Source organism: Pezoporus wallicus, unplaced genomic scaffold (assembly GCF_028554395.1).
Source record: "Pezoporus wallicus isolate ANWC-B61680 ecotype Strahan unplaced genomic scaffold, APGP_CSIRO_Pwel_v1 contig_10769, whole genome shotgun sequence".
Taxonomy (NCBI): domain Eukaryota; kingdom Metazoa; phylum Chordata; class Aves; order Psittaciformes; family Psittacidae; genus Pezoporus; species Pezoporus wallicus.
Window position 1 is genome coordinate 1,855,777 of NW_026635715.1, and position 10,023 is coordinate 1,865,799.

The following is a 10,023-nucleotide window of genomic DNA, read 5'->3' on the forward strand; positions in this document are numbered from 1 at the left end:
AGGAAGGGTTCCTTTTCAGGTCTTACATGATTACACGTGCAAACCAAGGAATGTTTCATGCTTTTGACAGAAGGATTCCACTGACCTGCCCACATAAACAGCACCACCACAATGATGAGAACTTCCCCTGCTCGCAGCTGCTGGTTTTTCTTTGCCATCTCCTTCATTGTCACCTCATCTGGACAAAGGGAAAGAGAGATCATGAAACCCAACCACAGGGCTCAGGGTGCTCCGATGCCCAGGTCGACTCATCAGTGCATCAGGGTCTAGCAGGGAGAGAGCCTTCACCCCTCAGTCATGCCCCAGCACAAGTTGCCTTCCTCTCCTTCCTTTCCTTCCTCTCCCTCATCTGAACTTGCAGAGCATCAGCTGCGAGTGCATCTCCTGCAGGCGATGGGCTGAGGAAGGAGCAGGGAGACGGGATCACCAGGCAGTTACCAGAGAGGAGCTGCTATGGGGTAAATCCTTGTTATCCGGCCCTGTGGCAGCTCTGCTCTGCCTCTGCTGTCTGTTGGTGCCGTCTGCGCCTGTCCTGAAGCCTCACATGCCTCAGCAGCTCCCGTGCAGCTCAGCAGCGTGGAGCCTGGCGTGGTTCTCCAGTGGGATTCAGGAATGAGCAGAGCCTTTTGGCAGGGCGTAATGCACCTCCTCGGCTTCAAAGCACTAAGAGGAGAGCTCAGGCTCGGGAAAGGGGAGCAGTGCTCCTCTCGGTGCTTTCAGCTGAGCAGCAATTCGGTGTTAACAGGCACCAAGTCATTTTAGCAGCAAGAGTAAAGAATTCACAGCAGCCCAGGGAGCACCAAGAGCTCTGCAACAGGCTGGGTCCTCCGGGACAGGCACTCACCCTTCCTGTCCCAGCCCTTTCTGCAGTAGAGATTCTTGCTGCCAGAAGGATTCATCAATCTGCTTTGGCTTAAGAAGAGCAAGCGAAGGAGTTGCCACAGAGGAAGTGCCTGATTTCCCCCATGGAGGTGTTCCAAACCCGACTGGACAGGGAGGGTTTGGTGACCTCAAGAGGCCCTTTCCAACCTCAACTTGCTCTGATTTGGCCTGAATATTTGAAGTAAGACAAGTGGGAATCTCTGGGTAAGTTTTCCCCTGCACTCCAGGCATGGGAGGCTCAGTGAATACCCTGTGAGCACAGTGGTGCTGTGCCCAGTGCCATCCAAGGGTCTAGTTCCACAGGCGTTCACAGGCTGCTCAGGAATTTCCCCTGGGATTCTCCACTTGCAAGGATGCTGGGACACAGTCTGGAAACCTTCTCCTCTCTCTTTGCCTGTTGAACCTCCTGTGAAAGGGGGGAAATGAGCAGGCAGCCTTCAGCAGCATCTCCTTGTCAACCTTATCTGCTGGGGACACTCGGGGCGGGCACCCCACATGTCCACGTGGGGACCCTGTGCGTTGAACCCGGGTATCCCCACTGCACAGGGGACTGCTTCCCTCTCTGCAGAGCCCAGCTCTCCTTGGGCATCCCAGGGGCCACACAGGAACTCACCCACACTTGCCTTTATTTTTAGAGGCTAGTTTCTCAGCTTCCCTGGGGGTCTTGAAGAGGACTGGCTCACTGGCAGGGCTCTGGCCTTGGATGCTGATGGCCTGGACATGCACAATGTACTCGGTGTCCTCCTCTAGGTCCCAGAGGGCACAGGAGCGGGTGGTGGTGTTCACCTCCTGGATGAAGCGCAGCATCCGCACGTCCTTCTTCTGGAAGCCGAGAGAGGAGAGCAGAGAGTGATGGAGGGGCCTCCCCTGTGCCCTGCTGCTGTAAGACCACTGCTTCCTGCCCTGTCCACCACGCACGTGGAGACCGTCGGGCCCGTTCCTCTCTGCAGCTACCAACACATGAAGCGCTGCTGCGATGAGGACAGGGAGTCACGTCCCCTCCCAGACCACGAGGGACAGGACAAGAAGGAATGGGCTTAAACTGCAGCAAGAGCACTTGGAAACTGAGGGTACCTGGGGTGAAGATGGACGTGACGGAAACTGGGCAACTGGAGGCACCGTACCTGCTGGGAAATTGCAAATCCAATGACAACTTCATCTTCCAGAACATCCCACGTCACAACGGCTGAGTTGGCTTTCAGGTGCTTGACTGTGACATTTACTGGAGCTGATGGGCTGTCTGCAAGGAGCGAGAGCAGAGCCTTTACACAGGCAAAGTCACGGCAGCAGGAGATGGAGCAAGGGCAGGGGAGGCAGTGGGAAAGGACCTGGCTCAGGGTTCTTCCTGTAGCTGGGTATGGATCTGGAAAGGCAGTCTCAACTAGCAGCGAGGTTCTAGGAGCTCTCTGCTGAGAGTATGGGTTGCATTAGACATGTGTGACAGCAGAGCAGGGCATGGAGCAGCTCATTCATCTCCCCCTTCCCAGCCACGTACCACGTTCTCTCTGCTGTTTCCTATTACACCCTGACAGTGACAGCTGGGAGGAAATGCAAAATGTGCCTTGCAAGCCTGGGAAGGGAATGCTTTGATGAGCACTCCGGAGGCCTGGGATTCAGCAGTAGTAAATTTGCTTTTCCCTGTTTGACAGAAGAGATTTGATACGCATTTTGTGCTCCCAGTGAGCAGGACAGGACAGGCAGCGACAGCACCCATGGGCCACTGTCATGGGAAGAGGGCAGGCCATGGAAGCGAGAGCTTGAGGCTCCTGTTTATTCCTCACTCCAGAGCATGCCCCAGTTTCCAGCTGCAAGCTGGACCTGGGTAGCTGCCAGCTCCTTCCCAAGGGAGCTGCCGGTGTAAAGCCTTTCCTGGCATCTCAAGGGGAAGGTTGTACCTCACGGGCTTGGCACAGCCCTTCCAGTGCTCAGGGCAGCAGGGTGGACTCCTGTTCCCTCTCCTCTGGTCAGATCTAATTCACGTTCTCCACCCTGTGCCCTGAACCCGAAGGCACAATGAGACTGCTGAGGCCCTGGCTGTGCTCAGGAGGTTGAGCAGGGCCAGGAGGAATCATTTCTTCTGACTTCCATCAAATAATAATGCCTTCATTGCTTCGTAACCCCTGCCCGAGGCTGCCCTGCTGGGCTGCAGGGTGCACGTGTGCATGTCTCCAGTAACACTTGTTGGGTTTATACTCGGTCCCAGCCACTGGAATGTGGCTGAAAATACCCTGTAGTGTCGGTGTCTCCTAACAAGTGACTTCACTCCTGCTGAATGTTCCCCTGGGAACAGAGAGAATAATGGGAGCACAGAATTCCCCAGCAAGGTCAGTGCTGCTCCACACTCAGCAGAGTGATGACCTTATTCCTTTCTCTCATCCCCACCCAACACCCAGACCCTTTGGAGCTCCTCTGTGGGGAGGCCCCCACCCAGCAGTGACCCTTTGGGTGGCCAGACCCAGGCTGATCCTAGGGAGTCCTTCAGTGAGCAAAAAGCTCCCTGAAAGGTGCATGGCCAAGTTCAGGTGGATTTGGGACGGGAGGAGGAGCAGCAAGCAGTTGTGGCCTCCAGGGTTTAATAGGGGAGGTGTCCTTCCTCTCTGGAGATGATCGAGTCAGTATTGAGGCAGAGCATCCTCATCTCTCTGGGGCTGGCCCTCATGAAACGAGGCTCTTGGAAGGTGGGAGCATTCACCATCCTCCTGCAGCAGCAGGGCCAAGGGCAAGCTGAGCAGGGGAGATGGAGCACGCTCCTCGGGCTGAACACCAGCCCCAGCTGGGCTCAGCTCGCTGCTGTGGCGCAAGGAAGAGACGTGGATCTGCAGCTCCTCACCTTCCCCCTGTGACCAATGGCAACAAGAGTGGGGTCTAATTTTAGGAAGGGGCAGCCAGCAGAGAGGAATGTGACAGGGAAGGTCCGTGAGTCATGCCTGATGAATTTGCTGGAACATAGGGAGGGTATGATGGAGAGGTGGGAGACAAAGCAGTCTCCAGGCTGGCACTTTGCCCTTTTGTGAGTACCGCTGTACGTTAAATCCCAGCATGGATGGCTTTCCTGGACACACACACACACACTTCTTTTAGGAGCTATCACTGATGATTTGCCCAGCTCAGGTTGGGGAGCCCTTTCTAAAGAGATGCATTAACCCCCAGCAGCAGAGAGCATCAGGGAAGAAGCTTGAGGTTGGCAAAAGGGACTGCGACATCGACATCGCACTGCCCTTGGTGCCCGAGTCCCCTTGGAAACCTGTGACCCTGAGGGAGGCAAAGCAGGAAAAGTGCCCGGAGTTTCCTGATGTAAAACACAGGGGGAATTGGGAAGGCCTCGCAGGGCTGGAGGAGAGCAAAGAACCTCTCTGGGAGCTGGGGAGAGGCTGGAGGGCTGTGGGGCAGGAGGGAAGCACTGGGCAAAGCTGGACTCGGAATGGAGGCTGAGGAGAAATCAGCTGGTGAGGGGGTGTCAAGAGTACGGTCTAGAAACACCCTTTGGTAACCCCTGAGAGAGGATGGGGTGGCTGAAGTCAGCAGTTGTGCAGTGAGATCTAGGGCAGCAGATCTGAGCCTGCCGTTCCTTTCACTGCTGCAGGTTAGGAGCAGCTACAGTGAGATCAGTGGCGTCAAACCAGTGTAAAAGCAGCCCGAGAGGAGAACGAAGCACGGCTTGACAGGAATACAAAGCCAGGGAAAGGGAAATCAGTTTCCTGCTCCCAGAGCTGAGCGGATAATTTGGAACCCAAATTTTAAGTCATGAGGATGCTCCCCCCCCACACACACACTCCCAGGCGATGCACAATGAGCTCATGGCTTTCTAAAATCCAACCTCTCTTCCAAGAGATTCCACACTGCTTTTGGCTCCTTGGGCCCCTTGCAGCTCTTCCTTAGTGCCAGCCTGGCTGAGGGCAGGTGGAGAAGCTGTAATTCCTGTTTTCCAGCTGGCTGCAGGGGGTCAGCATCTTGCAGGGCCTTGAGGTACCAAATCCAAGTGTTTGGTTCTGTCCAGCCTCATCCGTGACTCCTGGGAACTTTTGCTTTTGTGCCTGCAGCAGCCAGGGAAGCCAGGCAGGGAGGGTGGGATGGTCCCAGGGGCTATTCCTGCCCCTCTGCAGGCAAGACAGCAGGGAACAAGCCTTGCATCGAGCCTTCCTCGTGCATGTTCCCTCCAGAGATGCTGAGGACGGCACATCCTCCGTCTGATCTGTAAGGGACCCATGTGGTGTAAGAGGCATCAGCTTCATCCCAGCCGCAGTGGCTGCTGGAGCCCCTCGCACAGTGCAAACAGGCAGAGGATCTGCTTGGCCAGTTTGGCTTAGGGCTGTGTGCTGGGATGAAAAGCTGCTCTTGTTCTCCTATCAGCACAGATTGCAGCCCCGCTCTAAGGGGAAGCCCTGGTTAATGAAGATGAAATCATGAGTTTTAAACGTGAATTCCAGGCTGCTTCCAAACTGATCATGCTTAAACCATGTCTGGTTTCCTTCCCACAGGGACCCTGCGTGGGCTGAGCCGCAGTCCTGCATCCCCCTTGGGCCCTTCTGGCACGAGCAGGTCAGAGCTGCCAGTGCACAGCAAGGAGGAATGAGCGATGAAGATTAGCCGTAATCCCCTCTTAATGCTGAGAACTCCTTCCAGCCTCTCATTAAACACTTTGCTCATTATTAATGGGGTTTTATTTAAGAGAGAGGCAAAAAGAACCCTTCACACTTTGGTTCCTCCCTGGCTTTTCATTGCCAGCGCAGCAGCTGCTGGCATGAGGAAGAGGAAACCATCCACCTGCCCCTTATGCTGCCTTCACCATCGCGGCTGTGGATGGGGTGCGGAGGGAGAAGGGTGAATGTTTGTACCCATCCCACTGGGGCTGCTGATTGAGGGTGGTGGGGTGAGTAAAGGGGTTGTCCTGCCTGGCACCTCTAGGATCAAGGCACAAAGACATCCCTGGGAGATGTGGCCTCTGCTGTGGTCCTTCTCCTTTCTGTTCATCTTCTGAAGCTGCTCTTACAGGGGTTGAGAGCTCAGCCATGCAAGCTGCCAGGAGATCCTTGCTTAGAGCTAAAGGAAGGAGCTATGGAAATCTCAGACCCTGGGAGAGCAGCTCTGCCAGCCGAGCCCTGTGGCCAGGCTGCAGGTTTTGAATTAGGGGGTATTCCTGGATTGATCTCCCCAGCCAGGGCCCCCAGAACTGTTCCTTTGGAATTCAGCTCTCCTGGAAACTCCAGCCCCTTGGAAGTGCAGTTTCCTCCATGGCAAAGGCTACCTTTAGTCACAGCATTCACCAGTTCAGGTCACTCATCTCCTACAAGCAACTCCTTTCCTGCTGGGAAAGGCTCAGCTGCTTCCAAGCCCTCAGACATGGTCCAGCAAGCAGAGGGCCTGCCAGGCTCCAACATGCTCATTCAGTGCTATCAACCTGCAAGCTGCCTGCCTTGTCTGTGGGAAGCAGGGAACGTCAGCCTTAAATCCCTGTAGTTCCTCATCTCTGCACCACAGCCTTCCCTGCGGACATGGGAGATGGAAGGGCACGACCTGATAGGGGAAGAAGCATCCCATGAGGTCCTGTGTGATGTTCTCTGGGAAGAACTGGGTGGGTGTGGGTACAAAAAGACCTGGCTTTGCTGCCTTTTGGAGCCTTTCTTTGCTCTCCCAGCACAGCTCCCTTCAGCAGATGGAATTCCTTGTTCTCTTTATGGGCTATGGAGGAAGGGCTGCAGCTTCCCTGAGTGTGTTAATGGATGGAGCCTGCCAGGGAGTGGGAAGAGGCAGGGCCCACCGCTGCACCCCACTACCATGGGGCTGTTTGTTAAGCTCTGACTGTTTCAAAGAGCTGAAAGACCAACTGGTGGCTCTCTAGGCCGGGAAAGAGGCAGTTATTCCCTGCTGACCACCCTGTGCAAACAGGATATCAATAAACCAGCACCCTCCTTACCCCTCCAGAGCCCCAGTGCCAAATCCCCATGGGGCAGGTGCCCAAATGTGCATTGGAAAATGCTGTCAAAGAGGATGGAGCTTGTTCAGGGAGCACAGACATGGTCCATGTGTCCAGCCTGACCATTGGGAAGTGTGTCCTGCTCGCTTCAGGGCGGAACTAAGGAGTATTTCTACTGTGGAGGACATTCCATACTGCCAAGCCTCGGACTCCCGGGGTCCCGAAGGCAGGCAGGTCACACCAGCACCATGACTTGGGTTTTAACGTTGCCAGCCCCAAGCAGAGTCATTGCCAGGGCATGACTGAGCCAGGACCTGGATGCCCAAGAGGACTCGGTACTGGGGTCTTCTCAGGCTCTTCTCCAACTGGGTCACATCAGAGAAACGAGAGAGAGCCCTGGAGTTCCCGGTACCCGGAGCCTGCTGCCTGGTCCCGACCCAGCTCTGCTCTTGCATCCAACGATCCCATTTCTCTTGCACACATACAGCTTTGCACGCTCCACTGCTCAGTGCATGGGTAATGCCTGCGAGCACGTCCCTCGCTGGGAGAGATCTGCTTTCCACATGTGTATTCCCAGCAGAAGACCTCTCCAGGTTTGGAAGAGGAATGGCACAACCTCGGCTGCTTTGCGCAGCAGCAGCATCCCTGCTGAGGGACTGACACCGGGCTGAGGAACCTCCACATTCCCACTAAATCTCTCCTGAACTGAATGCAGGAATCAATAAAGTGCTTATGCTGCCTGTCAGCTGGCCAGGAATGTCTAAGGCCAGGAATGTCCGTGGCCAGGAATGTCTGTGTCTGCTGCGAGACAGGAAAGGGCTGGTGTGGCTCCATTTCCCACCTCCATAGAGCTGCTTTCTTGGGCCTATTGCTTGTTCCTGGTTTCCATCCTGCCGGAGCAAGGGGGGGCTCCATTCCCCTGGCTCAGAGGAAGGGACAAGCACATGGATGAGGAAACAGGACCCACAGTCCCCTCCTGGGTGCCATCAGCCTTCACCTCGCACAAGGGGCATTATTGTGAGCCCACTTGTGTGGGGTGCAAGAGGAGGGGTGGCCGAGCCTCCATCCCCACCGGACCCTGCCGGGAACCGTTTCCTCTCCAGGGCATTCCCCATGGCTCGTGGCTTGCACACCTCTGTGGGAGCATCCTCAGGTAGAGGTGGGGACACAGAGCTGGTGGCGACGCTGCCACTGCCTCTGCGTGACCTTGGGGAAGTCATTCCGTGTCCTCATTCCTCTTTTCCCTCTCTTTTCCCAGGCACAGCACGCGCTCGCTGCCTCGCCAGGGCGCAGGGAGGACCCTTCACAGCCCTCGGTGGAGGAGGCGGTGGGAAGAGGAGGCTGAGGGTGAGTGGCACCAGCCCCAAGGTCACACATGGCTCCAGAGCCCAGAACCGAGCCTCTGCATCCCCCCTGCACGCCATAGCCACGAGCCAGGGCAGCAATGGGTGCTCACCGACACCGCACTGCTCCTGTTGCGGGAGGCGCGATGGGCAGTGCACAACTCCGTGTTTACTCCCCGGTGCTGACTGAGGTGATCCAAGGATAAGGAAGAGCAGGGAAATGGCCCAGTTCACAGCAGACCAGGAGCGCTGTGGCCTCCATTGTGCCGCCGCCTTGTCCTCATCACCCAACGTTCCTTTGGGGAATGTTTCATTAATCAACCCGGGGCTGCTGGTTGTGAAACAGCAACTTGAGGTGCCCACGGCTGGCCGAGGGCCTGTGTGACAGCACTGAAAGCATCCAGGGGCTGCCGCAGCCCTGCACAGGCAGGACGAGGGCAAATGTAACTCCAGCAACTCCCGGGCGCAGGAATTTCCACTCCCCCGAGCGCTGCATCCCTGAGAGTCACCCCCATGCTCCTGGAATGCCGGATATGCCGGCAACCAGCGTTTTGTGAATCAAAGCAGCTGTTCCAGCAGCATCTTGCAGGCAGCCAGCGAGGGAGGCAGCCCTTGGGCGTCTGCTTGGTTCCACCAGCACCCAGGCAATGGGCCCTTGGGTGAAGGCTCAGCCAGGCTGACGCAGGGGAGAAGAGTGGACCCGAGCTGGTGCCGAGCCCTCCAAAATCACAGCTTCCCCCAAGATCCCCACTTCAGAGCTCCAAGGGGCCTGGTTTGAGGTGCCCGGGCTCTGCTGTGCCCCACGAGAGGCAGCTCCCATGGGGAGCTCCCAGTGCCCCCAGCAGTGCCTGGCCGGGCCCCTGGGCAGCGTGGCACCAAGGCCAAGGCGCCGTGGCGAGGGCAGAGCAGATCTGGGGTTGCCTCCTTGGCTCTGGCTCACCCTGTGCCTTGAGCCGGTGCCGTGGCTCAGGGCCAGGACAGTGTTCACCTCCCCGCTGCCCGCGCTGGGAGAGGGGCTCTGGTTGGTCTCCCAGATCCCCGTTTTGTGTCACATCCCTGCGTGCCTTCCCAGCGGCTGGAACACGGTGGGGCAGGAGCTTGATGCTTCCCGGCGCCCCGGCGCTGCGTGGCCGGAACCCCCCGAGTCTCCCGCACCCCGTTACCGGCGAGGTCCCTCTGGAATGCCCCAGACTCGGTCCCCTCGGTTCAGCCCCCGCCTCCTCCCGCTGCTCCCTACGGGACCCCCCCCCCCCCCCCCGGGCACCCCCTCCCGGGGCCCGGCGGCCCTTACCTGCCTCCACCGGGCGCAGACCGGCGTAGCTGAAGCAGAGCAGGAGCGCGGCGCCGGTGCAGCCCAGGAACGGCTCCATCCCCCGCGGCCGCCGCTCCGGGCCGGGCTTGGGCCCCGCGGGCGCCGTTCAGCACCGCGGAGAGCGCCGGGGCCCGGTGCTGCCGGTACCGCCGGGGCCGCCCGGTGCGGTTGGGCTCGGCTCGGCTCGGAACGGTTCGGTTCGGTTCGGTTCGGTTCGGTTCAGCACGAATGGGCTCCACCGGGAGGCGGGGGCAGGCGCGGCCCCGCCGAGCCCCGGCTCCGCCCGCTGCAGCGCCGGGCAGCCCCGCTCCGGTCCCTCCCCCGGCCCCGGGGGCGGTGGGACGGGGGCGGCTCGGGCTCCCCGCTCAGCCCGGCCCCGTTCCCTGCCTCAGTTTCTCCCGTCCCGCCCCTCCCGCATCGGGGCCAGCCCCGGTCCAGCCCTCCCCGGGGGCCGGTCCCAGCCGAGCGCGGCACCGGTGGCTTTGCACCGCCGGTTCCCTGCAGCCCCTGCGGGTCCCCGGGCTGTGGCTGCGGCCGCGGCCGTGCCTCCAGGCTGATGGAGCCGGCAGCCG

The 10,023-nt window shown here is 58.5% G+C and overlaps 2 protein-coding genes across 6 annotated transcripts in view; one reads left to right on the forward strand and one right to left on the reverse strand.

Annotated features, from left to right (window-relative positions):
- Positions 1-5,531, forward strand: part of LOC130593071 (S100P-binding protein-like) — a 26,201-nt gene extending 20,670 nt beyond the window's left edge. For all 4 annotated transcript variants that reach the window (XM_057397931.1, XM_057397933.1, XM_057397932.1 and 1 more), the window contains one exon: positions 5,361-5,531. In XM_057397931.1, the coding sequence (XP_057253914.1) occupies positions 5,361-5,378 (18 nt within the window). In that variant the 3' untranslated portion in view covers positions 5,379-5,531. The remainder of the gene's footprint in view (positions 1-5,360) is intronic.
- FNDC5 (fibronectin type III domain containing 5) overlaps positions 1-9,545 on the reverse strand; it is a 13,789-nt gene extending 4,244 nt beyond the window's left edge. The window contains exons 1-4 of one of the 2 annotated variants that reach the window (XM_057397934.1): positions 9,431-9,545; positions 2,007-2,122; positions 1,506-1,704; positions 86-178 (exon numbers count right to left, since the gene is read on the reverse strand). In XM_057397934.1, coding sequence (XP_057253917.1) covers positions 86-178; positions 1,506-1,704; positions 2,007-2,122; positions 9,431-9,509 — 487 coding nt within the window. In that variant the 5' untranslated portion in view covers positions 9,510-9,545. Of the gene's footprint in view, positions 1-85; positions 179-1,505; positions 1,854-2,006; positions 2,123-9,430 lie in introns of those variants that run through there. The other variant, XM_057397935.1, reaches the window with a different exon arrangement.
- Positions 9,546-10,023: the final 478 nt, after the last annotated feature.